The sequence below is a fragment of the Bipolaris maydis genome, assembly GCF_028858645.1.
Source record: "Bipolaris maydis strain C4 unplaced genomic scaffold PSV08scaffold_10, whole genome shotgun sequence".
NCBI lineage: Eukaryota > Fungi > Ascomycota > Dothideomycetes > Pleosporales > Pleosporaceae > Bipolaris > Bipolaris maydis.
In genome coordinates, this window is record NW_027093866.1 from 877,746 (window position 1) to 897,804 (window position 20,059).

A 20,059-nucleotide genomic window follows, 5' to 3' on the forward strand; every position below is an offset into this window, starting at 1 on the left:
ACGTACATACATACTACCAGCGGAACAAGACTAATTGCACCGCTTTACTGGTCAAAGTTCTTGACTTCAGGCATCATACCCAAACCTTTGCCTTCCTGCTGCTTTTGGCCTTCGCCTTCAATCACGCCGCCTGCCTTCCTTTCATTGACATGCTTCCTGAGTAGACTTAGAATCTCACTGCCCTTCCACCTGGTGGGAACAGGTCTGTACGCAGGCTTGAAAGTTCCCACAGTCTGCGCCCATTCGCCCTCTCCAGGATCCCTCTTGCGCTCGTCCTTTTCTGGCAACTTGGTCTGCGTTGCCGCATCCAAGCCCTGTGCGTTGGAGGTAGACAAGGTCGAACCACCCCCCTCGGCTGTCTCGTGCGATGTGGGAGTAGGTTCTTGCGTCGCCCAGTAGTAAATATCCCAATCGTTTTCGTCAAGGAAAGTGTCGTATTGCTGCATGAGAGAAGGAGACATGGTGGCGAGATGAGTATCGGCGAAGGTGCTGAGCAGGAGGTCGCTCTCTAGTGTTCCCCTTTTGCGGCTCTGGTCTACTTGATGTTAGCCAACATTTCCAATAATGCATCGTGGTGCCTTGAACATGACCAGGCATCATGTAAAGCACGAGCCGGGGAATCGTAGGAACCGACATAATAATCTTGCACGCATCGTGTTCGCGTCCTCGCCCGTCCGCTTCAATGGCTCAACCTTGAACTTGGCGCCTTCCATCTCGCCGACACCCAGCTCGCTGTTGGTTCCACTCACATCTTGAGCCTTGCTACTCTGTGTGCCACCAGTCATGCGCTCGGTGTTTTCGGGTGAAGAGTCCTTTGGCGCAAACTTGTCGTCCACCTGAGTAATCAACTCAGGTGGGGCAGAGTCTTTACCAACAGAGGGCATCTTGTTGGCAATGGTCGAGGTCGAGTTGGTCAAGTGCGGGTTCAGAGGCTTCTCAATCTGGTACTTGCGGTAGGTTTCCGAGGTGTCGTTTGTGCGCTTGTTGAGCGCATCAAACTCGCCATTGCGGAGTGGGGCGATGCTGAAAGCACGACATTGGGTGCGCTGGAGCGAGACAAGAGCTCGCGAAGAGCGGGTGACAATTCTGGAAGACGCCATTGTAATGTGTGTTGAAAGAGTACGTCGAGAAGCGTCAATTGCACTTTACATTGGAGAGATAGTGAGGTGGGTTACCGAGGACGATGGAAAACGTCACTGGTCCGAGCTCTTGGATTACTAACGCGAAAATGATCCCTGCTGATCGGTTTAGAGAGTCTATTACTCTTACACATCGCCCAATAGCATTTCTTCATCAGAATTCGGCATATATTCTGATGATTTCGTTATCGACACTCATGCGATCGATACTCAGGGCATTCCTACTTGAAACCATGTTCTCCAGAATTAAGCGTAAATCTTGACGAAACCCAAATGCATACCGAAATCCATCGGCATATGAAACCTAGTGGTACTCTCTCTATCTGCATAGTACAATTTTACATTGTTGAACTGAAGGTATGATCATTCACTATCTGTCTATAGAGGCTAATATATACATAAATAAGGTCAATAGGATAATGGGCCTGTCTCACCCTAGATGGGATGAGACAGGTGGCATGCATATCGCAAAGTACGGTGTAGCTGACACGTCTAGTATTGGCGGGCAAACTGCAGCTGCGCTGAGGTGTGACAGAGGCAGTTATCCAACATACATTGTGTCCTGTGAATTGCTTTACAAAGGGCAACACACCCTGCACCAGCACCTCGAGTTCGCCAAAAACAACCTGTAAGAAACATGTGCAGGTACAAACATACTATGCATGCGGTTCATCGGTTTGAACACGTCCCTGTTTTGGCCGATGCATAGTAACGACGCTTTTGCCTGATCAGCAGCAACAGCACAGAGTTATCTTCGAAAAATACATCATTGAAGCAGTAATGTCCGCTGCAAACTCAATAGCGTGAAGTTCATTGATCTTTTGTTATATCGCTGAAAGTACATGTCAACAAACTCGACCTAAATCCCACCAGTCGGATCAAGTGCCACCACCTTGAAGTTAATCGTCGATCCAGTGCACGCACACATGTGAACAGAAAATCCAACTCCAAGTTCTAGACCCCCAGCACGAAGAGTACTATTACGAGCAGCCTCATGCATTGCCCCCGACCTCTTGGCGTTCCAGACCTAGCTGAGCTCAGCTGTTGCTGCTACTAGTGCAGCCACACCCCTCGTCACGGGACATGGTGGATGTGCACAGAGTCAAGAGTCGATACACTGGTTGCATTTCCCAGTTCAGGCTCCTGATTTGCTTCTGGGCCGAAAAGTGGCTTTTTCCGGATAGGTGCTGCGGACGTGGTGGTCGTTACCAAACACCCACCCACACCTCTGTGCAAGCGAAACCTGCGCCCTCTCTAAGCGAGGTCGCAATCTAGAATTGGCTGCAGTTGAAATCCTATTGACTCCTTCGCCTCAACGGAATTTGCCATCACCATCTTGTATGAAGCTGACGGTTTCAGTGTTGTGCACATGAGGTGACTGAACAAGGAGGGGGTGAAGAGCGGTGGCAAACATGAGTTTAGGGGATGGTCATGTGAAAAACGGCGTTGGTAGACTTCGACCATGCTACCGGTGCATACGTGCCCAAGGAGATGGAGACGAGCCCGCCATCGGCCTCCGCGGGCGAACTCCTCAGCCACGTAACCGATACTATGGCATGACTCTCCGATCAACGTAGGAAAACCACCAGTCGGTTATTTTGTTATTCTAGACAAAAACTTCCTTCTTTTACACCTCAACGGCCTCGAGGCTTAGAATTCCTCGGAGACGTCGTTGCGAGCTGAGGAGCTGCAGGCCCTGCCGACCTACCAGTCTTTTTTTTTCAAGAGAAAAGAAATGAAAAACAAAGACTGGGAAAGTCGCAACACTTCTGGTCGCAACAATTTCGGGTATGCCGTTATGCACGTTCGAGAACGGCTACTTTGTTTTGCCGGTTACCATCTCGATGGTTGCGAATGCGAAAATGGCATGATGTTTGAGCGTTTTGTTGACAACAAAAGCATCTCGGCATATCCGAGTATCCATAATTGCTTCCTGCTCGCTTGGAAGCGCTGCCTAGTGCACGGGTACCTTGCATTCGTCTGCTACGCAACGATATCGTATGATGATGCGTCCAGGTACCGGTGGTTTAGTGTGTATCCTTATTGTGAAAAAAGCTTAGGATTTATGTGGCGATTTTTTCCGAGAGCTTTCGGGTGTAATGGGGAGGTAATGAATTTGGCAATTTCTTGGAAGTAGAGTAATGAATGCAAGGCGCATTGTACAACGCTGCTGTCGGTAGATCGAATCAATCATGCAAATCTTTTTTTAAAAAAAAATAATGTCATTCAGAAACATCAATCATGAATGGAAGAGTCCAGTATCGTATCTCAAGACTGTATTTCTCAGCGAATCGACCACCAGTAGCCATGCAAAGATGTATTAACAACATATATGGCTCTTCCATGACTTAGTTTTTTTCCCGACGTAGGTTACAAAACATAATCATGCTTTTCATTCCCTCTTTTTCCTTTTTATTAGAACAGATCCGCGTTCATATTTATATCAACCATGCAGATGCAGTATTCATCATTTTAACAACTTCCTATCACAAATGCCAGATGAACTGTAGTATTAAACCCAAAATAATCTAACCCAATCAAGCGTACATGGAACTCGAGAATCATGGTGTTGCATATGCCATGGGATTCGTAGAGTCTGGTCCCCTGAACCCCTCGTAAACATGGACGTGAACGGCCCTAGCACCAGCGAGCGGGTCAGGCCATCGCTGGAAATGACGTCCAGCAAGTTCGCCAAAAAAGTAATCATGTAATGACGTGAGGACATCAGAAAACTTGGCTTGGTTACCGTTAGGGTGGGGACTGTTTGCAATGCAGTGTACTTCTCATGACCTAGTAGAGACACAGAGACCAGCCGTCGTGAGGTATTGCTTTTATGACCCGACTATTCTTTGAGGCTTTCTCTTCGATAAATACTGCTTCAAAGGTCGTTCATAGTATCGAGATAACTGCTGCTGTTTGCAGTTCATGCTAGCCTTCCTCACTTACCATAAATGTTCTAGTGCGCCTGAGCTGAGGAATGACTCGTCATCCTTCCCCTCAGACTTCTTCCAACGCCTCATCGCACCACGAGTCCACACAGAACCACGAAGAAAACCTGTTTCTTGTACCTTAACAGTTTGTGCTGAGAATTTGGAGATGGGATTTTCACATCATGACTTCGATATTTGCCTCCACTGACGTCAAATACTGTCTCACTTTTCTCGGGCATACCAGTCTGTCACTAGCCATCATCAGTGCATCACTGATCTGGCAGTCGACCATATGCAACCCTCACAGCAGCATTATGTTTCAAACTCCAATTCTGGAGAGGTATGCTGACATAGCTCGAAAACCATATCAAGTGGCCAGACAGATGCTCCACACAGGAACCGAATCTGCGATACTGAGTCTGCTACAACTGGTGGGTTTAACAGAATAGCACCGGAATACTACACGAGAGTCTTTTTTCATCCAAGCAGGCTGACAGAACCGCCATTATGCATTCTATTCTCCAGTAGCAGATGCTCCCCAGGAAAATTAGACTTTACTGGGAATGCATATATGGCCAAAGCATCCATTGGCTCGTATGAGAGACTCGAACAACGAGCCTGCGGCATCTTCCGTATTTTCTAAGTATGTTCATGTGGCTGAACTAGACAGAAAACCACGAGTTAGTTGCCCCTGAGGTCCCGTGTCAACTTGTTACTGTACATTTGCCGCGATTGCCGCGCGCTATCACCACAACGAATTGCTTACAGCAAAACCTCCCTACTCAGCTTTTGCCACTAATTAGCTGTGGCTGATCGTGACATAACCGAACTACGGTTTCACCATGCTACTGGGACGCGAAAGGCGTCGGCTTTGGCGCCGTGCTCGCGTAGGTATCGGGTCTTTCGGAGCCCGAACTGGCATATGTTTTTCGGTAAGCTTAACTACTGACCCATCTCCATCAAGTTAGCCACTCCAGCATTGCTCGTCACATGTATTCCTTGGACAAATTCGTGGCGCTATGTGAGCATCATTCTGCACTGATTACCAATCGACAACATACTACACCGAAATTTTGGAAGGCCTGATCCAAGAGGTCTGCTTCTACCCCTCACGATAGCCATGACAGAAAATGGTGACTCAGGGTAGTTATAACCAACCAGCTGGTATTCCAACTTCGGCGGCATGTAAGGTCGTTTGAGGCTATTGAGGCCATCTAATGTTTGACACAATCCCCATAAACAGGTTGCTCCGCTCCCGATGCCGGGTGCTTGATTGCGGCATTGTCTTACCGATTGCTGGGAATACACAGTGTAGCGCGTGTCAAACCTAAGACATAACAGTGGCGCTTATTACCGGCTGGTATGGCTTGTCAAAGTCAAGCGGTAGCAGTCAGCCGATAGGAAAATGAGTACCGCCAAACTGGGTCCTCAAGTAAAGAGGAGTTTACACAAGTGCAAGTATCCACAAAGCTTATTATAAAAAGGGACTGTGGGTGGGGCTGCCGCCCTCCCCAGGGGCTAACAAGCACCCGGTAATACGGATCAGCGTTGATGCCCCAGCGTTAGATTCACAATGCCATTCGAATACAATAAACATTAAACTGATCAACCTAGACTGCTTCGGGTTTGAAAAGACGATCATATCAGAGAGGTCCAATGAGTTGCAAGATTGACTCTCGGAACAAGCTGTCTATCGGTTAGGCTCGGCATATGAATCAACTGGAAGTAATTCTACTACAGACCCCATAATCTAGCTAAATTACCCTCCTGAGGCACTCCTGGATTTATGAGGATATGCAGGGGCTTGGTTTACCTCTCCATGTAAGTTTCGCTATAGTACCAGTTGGTCTCACTGAAAATCTCGCAATTTCTATCAAGATCGAATATAATCGTCCAATCACATTCAAACGCGCGCGCCAAGATGAAGAGAGTTTCTTTGAAAAGTGTACACGTAGTTTGGACGGCCCGGAAGTGTGAACCTTGGTACAGTCGAGCCGGCTGTGACACGAACTCTGTGTGTTAGCTGCCTAAGTCAACAGCGCACGTGAATTGGCTGGATAGCCCCACTTTTTGCGGGTCAATCGATCGGGCGACATAGGTGTATTTTGGTGCTGAAATGGGGTGAATTGTTGCTAATTTAACGGCCTGTGGTTCTGTTCGACCCACATAAGATGACTAACCAGCTGGCTCAGTACGCAGTGCCTAAGACGATTAGCTCCATCGATATGAGGATAACACGGCATAATCACCTGCACCGGTGATAATGCTACGGCGTAAGCACCTAACAGAACTATCTGCATGTTCTTGGCGCTACCTAAGGCTTCCAACATTGGGCCACTATAGGCTCACGAGTCCCAGCACGGGCCGCGGAAGACGGGACTCTGCAGTGCAGAAGCGAGGCGGGAGTTATGTTTTTGTCTCAATACCACACGGTGTTCTGGATCAGATCTGTGGTGAACGCGGCAAAGGTCAGACCACTTAACTCAAGCGATGTAAGAACACTGCGAGCCACAGCCATGTGGCAACCGTCATCGCAAGCCCGCGCTGTCACAACCCCACACCTGTCAGCTCGTTCCAAGTTAAGATCAGCCCTCGGACAGCCCGACAAGTACCCCACAGCTATGACCCATCGTGCCTCGAAACAAAAGCCAGACGGGTAGGGGTAAGCGACACCCGCATGGCCTATGCACGTGGAGGTTGGCAGTATGGGCCAGGTTCAATGGGCACGTCAGCCGTAGGAAATCCAGATCCGCGGTTGATGGTCCCTTTCAAGTCTCCGCGGTAAGACAGGTTATTGGTGACAGAACCGTTGGACCGCAGAGCTAGCCTCTTCCGTCTGTCGAGGGACTTTGGTACACTGTCAACTCGAGGACATACTAGGGGTATCATCGTGTTCATTTCACCCTGATTGTGTACAAGACGCTTGGGAGCTATCATATGCACGCTATCCACTCTGTATCTTGTCCTCAATCCCACACAGCCTAACGGCTAGAGTGGTTTGCAGCCGCTTGAGGCAAGGCTACTTCACCTACGCGAAAAGGTTGTTGAATTAGCGCATGCTTGCCTGCTTCCTTGAATGCACTCTCGCTAACCTACTATGCACACCGTGAACGTACATCGGGATCATCGATCGGCACCGGGAATGTACTCGCTTAGCATACTTACCGTGGAGGGAGATCGACACAAGCGACTTAAGCGATGAGGGGATCTTGGGACTCGCCATCATGATGGTGCAATCATCATGGCATGACACGCAGGGACTGTCGGTGTGGCAGAGATGCAGCTTCTCAGCAACGATGGTAAGCTGAGGCGATGCGATGCATTAGCTTCATGAGGGATATGACACTCGTTGGAAACGAGAGGCACTGGGGCTAAGGGGTGTGAGGCGCGGACGTTTGGGGCGTAGCGAGTGGGTGTGGCCAGCACGTTGGGCAAAGAAATATTCATGGCAGGGAACTTCAGGCACCATTGCCATGCACACGATGACGATGGATGGCCTGATGCTCAGGCGATGATGATGATGCTGATGACAAACTACAGCGGAAACCTCTTGCAACGACTTCACCATACCTTTGGCCTACAGTCTTTGTGACACACTGGAGGAAGACGGTCTCGCTGAGTAAGAGACCATTTCTTTCATCGTCTTGCAACCGTTCAACAAAGTCACCTATCCGCCCTCGATTATTGCCACTATCAGGCTGGCTGCTCGCCCCACTGCCCCAGATACCGGATCCAGACTGCCCAGGAAATCCCAATTTAGCCTCGCTTGGGAGAGAGGAAACGCCTATCTTTTTTGGCGAGAGCAGCGGAAGCAGCCTGCCTGTTCCCCCCTTCGCCCCCCCACTCCCACCCCCCCTCAACAGCCTACAGCCTACAGCCTACCAGCCTGGGGAGAGAGACAAGACGCTTTGCTTTTTTCCCTTTGTTGGCAGCAATCGGGACCGCGCTAGCGAGGAAAGGTGGAGACATTGACGTGCTTGGCTCCACTCACATCTCCCCTGTCTAGTGGCAGCGCAAAAAGGAACGAGAACCATGCGAAAGAGGCTTAGGCGTCGATCATACGGCTAGCAGACCACACTCGGGGGTGGTTGCTGTGGATCCTGGATTCCCTAGTGTACCTTGCAGCTGCCAGAAGCCGTGTGTTTTCTTCTTTTTCGCTGGGTATGGGTGTTTCCTTTTACGCGTGTTCGTTTGGGTGGAGGGATTACCCTGAGTTACGTGCAGGTGGTGCGGTACCTCTGTCGCGAAAGATTATTTTCAGGGGCCGGGGGGTGTGGGTGCGGGTGAAGGGGGGTAGGGTCCTTTGCAGACTGACGATCAATTTTTTTTATATAGGAGTGTGAATTCCCGCGGAATTAGAACAGCATCACAACTACAACTACCACTACAAGAACAACTTCAAAAGCCTACATCTCTACACTCGACTCGATCAACCTTCCACACAAACATCAACACACTCACAACTCTTTTGTACAACTGTGCAATAGAGTCTCTTCCGTTGCTCTTCAACAACAACAACAACACCAATACCAACAACCACAATCAATCGCATCTCATCTACACTTGAGATCACAAAGTCCTACTACTCTTCGTAGTAACTACCAAACAACAACAATCATACCACCACCAACCACCAACAACCCACCTTCCAAAATGGCTCCCCGACCATGGACTGTCCTCCCTCCCTGCCCAGGCCCCCCACCAACCCGACCCCTCCCACCAATCCCCACTCAATAGACAAACCCCACCGCCAATCCAACTTATACACATTCATCAATACAAGAGTGGGGGCCCAAATCTCGAGTGCCAAACCAGACGGAAACACGAGAGAGGGATTTCGGGAATTTTTTTTTTCCTCAAACAACAAGAACAACAAACACAAACAGCATGTGCGATCATGCAAAGACGATGAGATGAATAATTTTTTTTTTGCTTGGAATTACTGCGAATATACCAGTAGCTGCTATGCTACAACTACGCACTTTGTGGTTTATTTTTTTTTAAAAAAACTTCGATTCTTGAGGAACCACTAGGAAGGGTGTGTGTTTTATTATCATTCTAATCTAGGACTTTTTTTTTCTTCAAGTCCGAATACTTTTACTTGAGAAGGAAGAGGAGGAGGAGAAGTACGATGGATTGGAGAATTTTGAAGGGGAAGTGGTATAGTTTAAACGTTTTTGTTTTCTTAGTTTCAATCCATTATCAATATTCTCAAAAAAAACAATATATTCATGACTTCTTCACTATGGATTTGCAAAAAAAAAAGATGATGCTGATGCCATGGCAAACAAATAGCACACTTGTAGTGATAAGCTTATGTACATACATACATAGTGACAGAAGGAAAGTGTAGTGCAAAAAAAGGGGTCCTAAGGAACAGGTACCCGTTACACCATCTTCACCCCACCCATCTCGCGTTCGCAACTTGGCACAGGGATGCCATAGCCTTTTTTTTTGGTCACGCGAGCTCGCTACTTGCCACCAGTAAATACAAGGCCATTGTCATGCCTGACCTTGTGCATAATGGCTAGCGTGTCCCTTGAATGCTTCTCCAATCGGCTCAATTCCACATGGTCCTTTTCTTCGATACACCTTGCGAATTCCCTCGCTTCTTCAATCAGATTGAGCTTTTCGGGTGTCTTGACACCAGGGATATCCTCTCTTGTCTTCTTCTTTGGATCCCACAGGGTAACCTTGTTGATATCGGTGATGGTCGGTACAATGAGTGTGCCCTTTTCTCCATAAATCTCAGACGGCGCGTCAGAGTTGTAAATTTTGGAGTGGCAGAGATGGACGGTAAAATTGGGGTACGTCAGGATCAGACGGCCGGCGCCATCTGCCCCCGTTGCAATTTTGACAGGCCAATACTGCGAGTCAAGGGGTGCACCAAAGAGGTCGACGGCGGCTGCGACGCAGTATACACCAAGGTCGACTAATGCACCACCGCCCATCTCGAGGTTGAAGATGTTGGGAACCTCACCCTGCAGAACCTTTTCGTACCGGCTGCTGTACTGGGCAAAGTTGATTGAGGCGCCATACAGCGGGCCTATATCGGCAATCTTTTGCTTCAGTAGCTTGAAATTTGCTTCTTGAATGTGGCGGAACGCCTCGACAAGGATGACGTTGTTTTCTTTTGCAAGCGCAAAAAGATGGTCGAGTTCGGAAACAGTGCTGCAGCTGGGCTTCTCTAAGATGACATTCTTTCCCGAGGTAAGGAACAGCTTGGCTTGTTCGTAGTGCAGGATGTTGGGGCTGGCAATGTAGATGGTGTCGATCTTGTCACCGCTGGCAAGGGCATTGAGGTCCGTGTAGCAGGTGATGTTGTTGTTGGTGGTGGTATATTTGGATGCAAACTCCTTTGCAGTCTCTTCTTTTCGAGAATAGACAGCTGTGAGGTTGTATTTGCCAGTTGCGTGGGCGGCCTCGACAAAGGAGTGGGTGATCCAGTTTGTTCCAATGATTCCGAGGTTGATCATTTTGGCGGCTGTGATGTGAGCGTAGATGTGGCAGAGTGACAATGAGTCCAGATGAGATAAAAAATATATATAGGCGGCTTCAGTGATATGTCAGCATGCCAGACTTTTCTGTTGGGTGGGTTGGTGTTTGAGGGGCAGTCGCGTCCGAGTGACCCCACTAGGTAGCTGGACGTGTGTGATGTCATTGGCCGACTGTTGTAGTTTCCCAAAACGGAAGTACTAGCTCGCAGAAAACCGTGCTTGTGCACATATGGAGATGCATAATTGCTAACAGTGATTTATCATAGTATATTGCTATTACTAAGGCGTGCTTCACACGGGTCGAGTTGACTAATACTCTCGATTTCTTCATGTGTAAAACCAGAGCTCCTACCAAGGAGGGTATCATCTGCTGACAGTTGTCTCGTATCGTGGAAACATGTCATGCTACATATCTGTGAGACCAAATTCGCAACCCTATCCCATTCGATGAAACGAGACTCGTGGGACGTTGGGCGATCGTAATGTAAAAAACAAACAAGAAAGACGCGGATCTGTCCGCTACCACATGGGCAATAAAAAAACAAAAAAACACGGCAGAACAAAACACCAAAACTCCACGCGCTGACAAATGAGTGCTTTGAAAATGCAATAATGCTTGCGGTAACGCCAGGCAACCCTTGTTGATATGCTGCTGCTTTCATGATTAGTCCTCCCAAATGGTCTCGAGGTCCAGGTCTCCTCGTCGTTCGGCTCCGCAGACACTCCACCTCTTTCTAGAATCTCGCTTGCCAAAGCCCATGCTGCTACGGCCACGACCTTCAGGGCCGTCCAAGCTAGACCTCCTTGCATCTCCGCCGTCCTCGCGATCGGCAGCGGCCTTTAGTTTTGCGATGCGGTCAGCCTCGATTGCTTCTTCCTCGGCATCTGGACTGTCTTCGATGGTTTCGAGAGACGAGATGGAGGGACTGCGGGAGCGCATAGACGTGGGGGTAGAGGGGACAGACGAAGATGCAAGCGAGGCAGGATAGTTTTCGTTGAACTTGGCCGGAGCAAAGAGAGGCGAAGAGGCAGTCGAGGTGGGTGTGCTAGCAAAAGGATTGCTGGTAGGCGGGTGGCCAAAGGGAATGGAGACGTGGTAGAGGGGCGAGACTGGACGTCGTCGCCGGGAGAGCGAAGGGGTGTTGCTGTAGAGGTTGGAGACGGTGGTGCCCACTCTGGGCTTGAGCTCGAGCTCTGCGTCTTCGGAGATGTCGCAGACGCTTGGGGCGCCATCAAAAGAGCCCATGGAGACTGGACGAGTGGTGAGTGGGCGCGAGTCGAGCGTGCGGGGGCTGCGCGTTCGGTTTGGCGAGGGCAGAGGGGACGTGGGCCTGGCGAGCTGTAGTGGGGTGGAGGAAAGCACAAAGTTGGAGGCAGGTTGCATGACAGTCGGTAGCGAGTGGGCTCGTGCCATGGGTATGGCCGATCCGCTGCGCGAGCGGAGGTGAGAGCGGGCATAGGACAGTGTGCTCGGTTGGTGGGTTGAGAGGGAAGCGATGGTGTCTGGCTGAGGGTCCGTTTGCGAGCGGGGAGTCGAGGGGCGGCGCGAGGGCATGGTGGAGTCGGACGTGTTTGCGAGCTGGCGTGGCATGGTGGTGCTTTCTCCCATGGTGGATGGCGTGTGGTCGAGTATAGGGCGTGGTTGGAGGGCTGGGGATGGGGCGGCCGGGCTGGTTGCAGTAGCGGTCGTGGTGGCGGTGTCGGTGGCAGCAGCAGGGAGAGAGCAGAGAGGGAGAGCTACAGGGCCGTCGTGAGGATGGCGGTTGGCATCAGGCTTGGGCGAGGGGAGGTTTGGGGCAGTCATGGCGGCGGTCTGCGCGTATACATAGTCCTGGTAGTCTCGCGAAGCCTTTGGCACGCGGCGGCGGCGAAACTAAGAAGCGCAGGGGGTAGTGCAGTGCTCGTGTCCTTCTGGGCCGTGTGCCAACCGCCCGACGCACAATGCACCTTTGGGCGTTTCAGCCGCCGGGAATTGACTGCGTTGACACGAGCGCAGGACGGACGAGGCCGAGTTGTTTGATGCGAAGACGGTCACATGCGCGGGCGAGACTGGGAGCTGTGGATGGGCGATGTGGTGGAGCTGGGGACGTCGGAGCAGTGTGCGAAGAGGAGCGTCGCGATGCCGTGGGCGGCTGCCATGGGCGGAGAGGCCGGCTAGGCGGTGGTACCTGCCGCCGGGACCGCCGCTATTGAATCTGGGGCAGGTACACAGTAGGCTGCGAGCAACCAACTACCCGCCGCCCTTGTGCATGCATGCTCGCATGTATTGCACCCACTGCACCGCCTCGTCGCATCCAGCTCTCGTCCAGACACCACCTCGCGGCAGCCGGCTGGAATCAAACAGAGTCGCGTGGGCGTGCGAGAGAAAGGGTGTGCAGCGGCCATGGGGAGCCTGGGCCAGTGCAACGACGGGCCTCGCAGCTAGGCAGACCCTGAATGGATGGGTGCCTGCATTCCGCCTAGCCCAACGTCCTCGGCCTGTCTGCACTGTATACTTACTGGCATACTGCGGACACTGCACTTGCTTACATGTGCACATGCGCATGCATCCACTCCACCATGGGCCCTGGCCACACCGCGACTGCAGCAGTGCCGGCCGCTGGGGCTCCGACTGCAACAACAAGAGCAGCAGCAACCACGACCACAGCAACACAATCAACCACGACACCCGCTGATGGCGGAGCTAGTTCCTCCGCTGCACCGGTGAACCGCCATGTAAACAGTGCACGGCCTCGCTTTTTTTCCTTCTCACACCGCAATCCCACCCTTGGTCGCAGCACTGAGACGCGTCGCGCAACTTACCAAACCGCAACATGCACCAGCGTCTTGACCTTCTCCTGCATACCACATACATACGTCTCCACCTCCCGACAACCCCGACTCAACTCCCCCTCTCCCTATCCACTCGTCTTTCTCGATATCGCCTTGCTGCCGCTGCGCATGTACACACACATGTCCAAGTACTGACTGGCATGCATCCCTAGCTCCGCACGCTGACTAGCCGCATCCACTCCATTGGCGGTGTAACTGAAAAAAAATCGTCATACTCTCCCATCTCCCCTGGCTAGGCCGGAACTTTGCTTCCCACTCCTGTCCTTTTCCCCCCGCAAGGTTTATCCCAAAAGCCAAATATGACGAGTGAGACCAAACCATCTCCTACCACGGCGCCAACACCTTTCTGCTTTGTGCCCCGACCCGGAGGCATTGACATGTACATTTATAGTAAATGTGGCGTCAGATCGTCAAGGCGGCGCATCCCGAGCTAGCTACTTAGCCAGCCTTGCCTGTCTGTGTCGCCATAGTCAAATCGATAATCGATAATCGATATACCCAGGCTCCACGTTATGGGCACCGCGGTCATCAGTTATGCTCTCCCGCTTGGCCGACTTGACGCCCACTTTGAACTTCATGCTCGGCCTCGGCATACGCTCGATGCTAGCGCGCGCACGTTGACTCCATCGTCCCAACACCCCGCTTGCCTGCAGCATTCACCATCGTCTCCCCACTCTCGGACGGGCGCTCCGGTGCGTTTGCTTTGGCCAACAAAAGGGTCGCTGTTCGCAATTCTTTTTGCCGCGTCTTTGTCATCCACCACGCTAGCCCAATCAAGTAGGCGTCTTGGCACCTGCACATCAACCCTCGCGCACGCCTACTTTCCACAAGTCATTGAGACATTGTGCTACAACGCTTCATATTCAGATGTGCCAATCTTACAAGGCCCGCGTAAGCCTTGTTTTTGTTGAACTAGGCTACAGCTGTATCTAGACGGCCGTATATGGCGGTTGCACTGCACCGCACTCGATCCTCGGTGCACAACATTTTCCTCTTCGAATCCCTCACCTTTTTATCAATCATTTCGTCGCAACACTCCTATTCGTAACACTTGGGAAGCTCATCATTCAGGGGTATCTATCCAATTCATATGGGCTATGGATTGCATCGCATCGCTACGGCAAAAGAACATAACGACACGCTTTGCAAAGACGATACTCGTACGTCATTGCTCACCTAAGCTTCATCGGTCATATCCTCGAGTATTACCGCGCGGTTAAACATGACCACATGAACCGCGAATATAGTTGGAATGCTTAATCATACTAGGCATGGAAAGATTGCCGGGTTTCCAAGTAACCTCGGGGTAACTTGCAGTAGAAAAACGTACCAGCAACTTGCAACCACCGGTGTAAACTCCGATACACGGAACGCGCAATATGAGAACGGGTTGATATTGTAGCGAGGATCGGAAAATCGTTACTTTGAGGTCAAAATCGTCGTCCTAAGCAAGGATTTACCCCACACCATTCCCCACCCTCCACACCCCGACAATTACCCCGACTTCCCTCGTCCGAAGGTTGCCTTTCCCCAGACTGCAAAAAAGTAGGCAGATACGGCTAGAACTGCTGGCTTCCCTGTACATTTCCCATGTACTGTTACATCGTGGCTGGTCACTAGACTCGTACAATGACGACGTCAAACAGACTCGCTAAGCACATCCCCGCAGCCTAGCCCCAGGTCCTCACATCTGCCGGTGACATGTATAATAACCACGATGTATACTGCCAACGTGGGTAACGATTTTGTACATAGGCACTATGAGACCTCAGAATCTTTTGGTCTTCGGAGCTGTGGCTCTTGCCCAGCAAGTCTACATCCCTGCCCAAGGACCAGTCTCGCGACCACATTGTGGGGCAAATAACAGCTACACAACTGCGCTTCCTGTATACAGCTTCCGGGACTTCAGTTTCACGCAGACTGAAACTGTTCGTACAGCAACCTCAGTTCCCCCACTAACAGCTACGACCACTTATGCACCACCCTATCAGTCTCTCAGTAGCCTTGTGCCCGATCTCGCAACAACACAATGGGGAAATTGGTATCCCGGATCCAACGCTACTGCAACAGACACTGCCAGCCCATACGGAAACGCTTCCTGGTCTGCTCTCTGGGCAACCGTTCCCTGGGTAAATTTTACACGAGGCATCTACTCTACTACTGTGTCACCAACTCCAGTACCGACTAGTGAGCTTGTCCTACCTCCGCCCGAGCCTCTGGTTCCCCAGAGCTGTTACTATTTCCCGGCCGACTTTATGCTCGGTGTTGCCGCATCGGCAGTCCAGATTGAGGGTGCTGTCGCTGACGAGGGTCGAACACCAGCCCACAACGATGTTGCCAGTCTTAACAACCCAGGCGAATCGCCAAACTGGGTAGCCGATGAAAACTACTATCTCTACAAGCAAGACATTGAGCGCATAGCATCCATGGGCGTAAAGTACTACCGCTTCTCCATTCCCTGGACACGTATCCTCCCTTTTATACTCCCGGGTACACCGGTCAATGAACCAGGCCTTGCGCATTATGACGAACTAATCGACTTCGTTCTGGAAAAGGGCATGTTACCGGCTATTGTCATCTACCACAACGACAGCCCGTTCCAATTCTTCCCCAACATCAGCAGTGTACTCATCAAGCCAGGTACTGGCGGCATTGGCTCCCTGGACAGTTGCTTCCAGTGTAGCTACAAGAACGTGACGTGGGAAGATGCCTTTGTCAACTATGGCAAAATCCTCATGACGCATTTTGCCGACCGCGTCCCTATCTGGTGGTCATACAACGAGCCGCTCCTCGGCTCCAGAAACGGAAAGTCTGTTGACTCTGTTATCAAGTCGCACGCAAGACTCTACCACTTTTACAAAGAAGAAATCGGCGGCAAAGGCAAATTCTCGTTTACCCTGAGCGACAACTTTGGCGTCCCCCGCGATCCAAACAACCCCGCCGACGTCGACGCCGCTAACCACTTCAACGAGTTCCAACTCGCTACCTTCGCCAACCCCATCTTCCTCGGAAAAGACTACCCGGAAGCCTTCAAAATGAGCATAGCAGACTACGTGCCTCTCAGCAAATCCGACCTCGACTACATAAACGGCACCTCAGACTTCTTCTCCATCCAGCCCTACACCGCCACCGTCGTCAGCCCCCCACCCAACGACACCATTGCCGACTGCGCCGCAAACATCACACACCCCTTGCGCCCCTACTGTGTCACACAAAGCCAAACTACCACCACCGGCTGGAACTTTGGCTACCGCAGCCAATCCTACGTCTACATCACCCCATCCTACTTCCGCACCTATCTCTCCTACCTCTACAACACCTGGCGCCACCCCGTCGCCGTAACCGAGTTTGGCTTTCCCGTCTTCGCCGAGTCCCAGAAAACCCAAGCAGACCAAGAATTCGACAGCCCCCGTTCCCAGTACTACCAGACCTATCTCAACGAGGGTCTCAAAGCGATTTGGGAGGATGGAGTAGAGTTTATAGGCGCGTTTGCTTGGTCATTTCTTGACAACTGGGAGTTCGGCAGCTATAATCAGCAGTTTGGGATCCAGACAGTTAATCGTACCACCCAGGTACGGAGGTACAAGAAGAGTTTCTTTGAATTTGTGGATTTTGTTGAGAGTAGAAGGCAGAAGGCTTAGAACATGGACATGCTGCTTCAATGGGCGAGGACGTTTGGGGAACAAAGAAAAAAGAAAGAAAAGGCATACTGGGGTATATGTTATCATGGTGTGACTGACATCGCGTCAAGCTATCAAGAATGCTTTTGGTAGGATACATCAAACGTGGAAATGACTTGACTTTTTTTTGGTTTCATCCGATAGCGTATCAGATCAATTACTATCTCAGAAAAGAATGACAGCAGTCATAGGAAAAGGATTCGGGTGAGCATTTTACGTTAGCGAGACGCTGCTCTCTCGAATCCTGAAGAAAATAGTTTATTAATACTACTGCAAACGTGAGATACCTCGCTTTTGTGTTCTATACCTACACTAGTATTGCTTTGTAACACCCACGAACTCCTCAAGCCCTTATTAATCGCATACTCAGATGAACCTCAATCACATTAATACTTGGATGCAAATAATTTCAGTCATTTCGCCCCAACAATGCGTTGCTAAGATGGATTGCAGCGAGCGAGTAGGCAAGGCACACATGAGAGAAAATATATTCATGAATCATCACTCGATGCAAGCATGCAATCGGCACTTCCATCAGACTGGGCCTGGCGAAAAGACAAGGAATAGTAATTCACAACTGGATCATCAACATTGCATTGAGCCAACACAGTATCCAAGATGATTCAGAGGTAATTGGTCCATTCGGTTCGATTGGTATATAACCCTCAGGACATCTAATGCTAAGAACACTTACGCCATGCTCTACAAGAACACCTCAAGGTTGAACTCTAGCGTGCTGACAGGGTATCTGTAGTCATGATCAGCATATCACTTTGAGAATGTAATCATCAAAAAAAAACTTACGGAAGCTCAAACTTTTGCAGTACACTCGGGTGCAAGATACCAAAGACACCAACGGTGTGGTTCTTGCCACCGAGGTTCACCTTGATAGCCGCTGCGTGTCCGGGAAGGAAAGTAGCATCTACATCATATCAGCGCACATTCAAAAAGAAAATCAACTCCCCCACATCTGGCACTTACCATCGACCTCTTCTATCCAGTAACCCTGGAGCTGCTCATTCTTCAATCCATCCTCCCGTGTCAGAAAAGCAGATCGAAGCATGAGCATTAGCCTGTCCAGCAGACCATGTACTTGCTCAAATCCGCTAGTCTTGCCCATGTAGGCCGCCGCAAAGTGTCGCTCGTTCTTGCTCTTTCTCTCCTGCTCCAAGTCAACAAGCCCAATATCGCTGACCTCGAAAATCTTCATGGGAACTGAGTGGTGCTTGTTTGAGTTGATAGTCTTCAGCAAACCGGGTAATAGCGATGTTCGGACGATCTGGTATTCAGCGGTCTTGGGATTTGCGAGCTTCACTGCCGTCTTTCCGTCGTCTTTCCGGTTCAGCCACTCAAAGTTCTCCTCGTGTGAGCAGAGAATGAGAGGCATGACTTCTGTCCATCCCGCAGAAGCAGATTCTAATCGTACAATGTCGCCAAGCTTGTTGATCGGCAATGGTGCTGAAACAGCAGCAGTCTTGTTCGGGTACACTCGTGGCAACTTGTTGAAGCCATAAGCTATGGCATAATCCTCCATTATGTCGGCCTGGTGCAGAATGTCCGCTCGAGTAATCGGTACCGAGACGTCGAGAATGTTCTTATCTGACTTTGATGGCGAGACGTCGTGACCCATGCGCGACAAAAGCTTGCAAATCTCTTCTGGCGACAGGTCCAGACCAGTGACCTGATTCAAGTAGTCAACCTCTGCCTGCGTCTGCCTTGGCGACAAGTCTGGCGATTCTCTCGACTCGCCATTGTGTGGTGAATTGATCTTGATTGGCTCTATCGATTCAGCATATCCAGCAAACATGGCTACGAGCATGTGGCAGACAATCTCAACCTTGGTCTTATCGGTGGCAGTAATCTCAATGAACACGTTCTTCGTGTCCAGAGTAATCTTGCTGTGGTTGCCGTTGATGATAGGAGGTAGTGAGAGGACGGTTCTGTTCGAGTCGTAGATGACGGGGTATACGGGTGAGTCGCGGATGATGTGCAGGAAACGTCCGAGATGCTTGTCTTTCTGCTTCACGTTAGAGACAAAGTGAGAAGCGGCTAGATAAGAGATACGAACATCGTAAAACTCCATAAGTTCCTTGGCGTTCATCTCCTTGGTCTGGTTCAAGGGGACGAACTTGATCTGCTCTGGTGGTAGCGCTTCATAGGAGAATGGACCCTTGATTGCTGTCGCGCATTAGCCACAGCACCATACACCCTGTCATATACCACTTACTGTCCAGGTCGTGTGTTCCTATGGATACCAGCGTCCTCTGGCGTGCCAAGTTTGAGTGTAACTTGTCTTGTAGGGCAATGAAGGATTCGTAGCGTTCTTTTGTGAAAGTAATGCCTCTTAGAATGACACCTGAGCAAAGCTCTCGTATTTGCTTGGTCTATGTATAGTCAGAGATCATCTTCTTATGAAGCCACGGGGCGTTTGTTGGCCTAAGTCTGACATACCTCGGGCTTGATGTCCAGAACCTCCAACTCTCCACTTTTTGGCGGTGTCAGAGTCCACTTGGGCAGCTTTTGTTGCTCCAGGAAAACCTTCAAGTTCATGGCAATACCCTCGAAGCAAAGCATGTCATATCGGTTGGCTGGGATTTCAATCTTGAGCTGTGGTGGTTGCGCCAGATCTTCGGGCTTTGTGCTTTCGCTCGTATCCTCGTCCAACTCGATACCAAATTCGAAACATAGCTCGTCAAACTCTTGTGTCGTGTATGTTCGGCCCAACTCCTTGAAGAGAGCAGCCTTGTCCACGGCGATGGTCGGCATCTTGGAGACTTCAGACGCAGTGTGGTGTGAATGGAGGGGTAGTTGGAGGGGTAGTTGCGCGTGGGGAGCGACTCGTCAAGATTGTGGGGAGTCAACTATTCGCAGAGTCTTTTGCGCTAGTTGCCTGTGAAGGATCCGTGCTAAGAAGGACCTTGGATTCCGCGAAGTGCTCAATTGGCCGGCTGCGGTTGCGGCGTAAATTATTTGGTATGACT

The 20,059-nt window shown here is 50.5% G+C and overlaps 5 protein-coding genes across 5 annotated transcripts; 1 reads left to right on the top strand and 4 right to left on the bottom strand.

Moving 5' to 3' along the window:
- Positions 1-44: 44 nt before the first annotated feature.
- On the bottom strand, positions 45-1,100 carry PSV08DRAFT_183192 (Flavinator of succinate dehydrogenase-domain-containing protein; the record flags this gene model as incomplete). The annotated part of the gene is made up of 2 exons (XM_066091896.1): positions 45-535; positions 635-1,100. 2 exons carry the CDS (start codon positions 1,098-1,100, stop codon positions 45-47), a joined length of 957 nt encoding a protein of 318 aa, XP_065948793.1.
- Positions 1,101-9,272: 8,172 nt separating this feature from the next.
- On the bottom strand, positions 9,273-10,565 carry PSV08DRAFT_313828 (uncharacterized protein). The gene has a single exon (XM_014227780.2). It carries the CDS (start codon positions 10,543-10,545, stop codon positions 9,541-9,543), a length of 1,005 nt encoding a protein of 334 aa, XP_014083255.1. The 5' UTR covers positions 10,546-10,565; the 3' UTR covers positions 9,273-9,540.
- Positions 10,566-10,813: 248 nt separating this feature from the next.
- Positions 10,814-13,409, bottom strand: PSV08DRAFT_206014 (uncharacterized protein; the record flags this gene model as incomplete). Its single annotated transcript, XM_014227779.2, has 4 exons — positions 10,814-12,439; positions 12,843-12,896; positions 13,066-13,081; positions 13,369-13,409. 4 exons carry the CDS (start codon positions 13,407-13,409, stop codon positions 11,231-11,233), a joined length of 1,320 nt encoding a protein of 439 aa, XP_014083254.1. The 3' UTR covers positions 10,814-11,230.
- A 1,655-nt stretch (positions 13,410-15,064) lies between these two features.
- Positions 15,065-17,042, top strand: PSV08DRAFT_410976 (glycoside hydrolase; the record flags this gene model as incomplete). The annotated part of the gene is made up of 2 exons (XM_014227778.1): positions 15,065-15,326; positions 15,390-17,042. Exons 1-2 carry the CDS (start codon positions 15,159-15,161, stop codon positions 17,037-17,039), a joined length of 1,818 nt encoding a protein of 605 aa, XP_014083253.1. The 5' UTR covers positions 15,065-15,158.
- A 588-nt stretch (positions 17,043-17,630) lies between these two features.
- PSV08DRAFT_410977 (uncharacterized protein) lies at positions 17,631-20,039 on the bottom strand. The gene is made up of 6 exons (XM_014227777.1): positions 19,530-20,039; positions 19,306-19,462; positions 19,147-19,256; positions 18,060-19,095; positions 17,883-18,000; positions 17,631-17,826 (listed from the first exon to the last, which is right to left on the bottom strand). The coding sequence occupies exons 1-6, from the start codon at positions 19,842-19,844 to the stop codon at positions 17,781-17,783; spliced, it is 1,782 nt and encodes a 593-aa protein (XP_014083252.1). The 5' UTR covers positions 19,845-20,039; the 3' UTR covers positions 17,631-17,780.
- Positions 20,040-20,059: the final 20 nt, after the last annotated feature.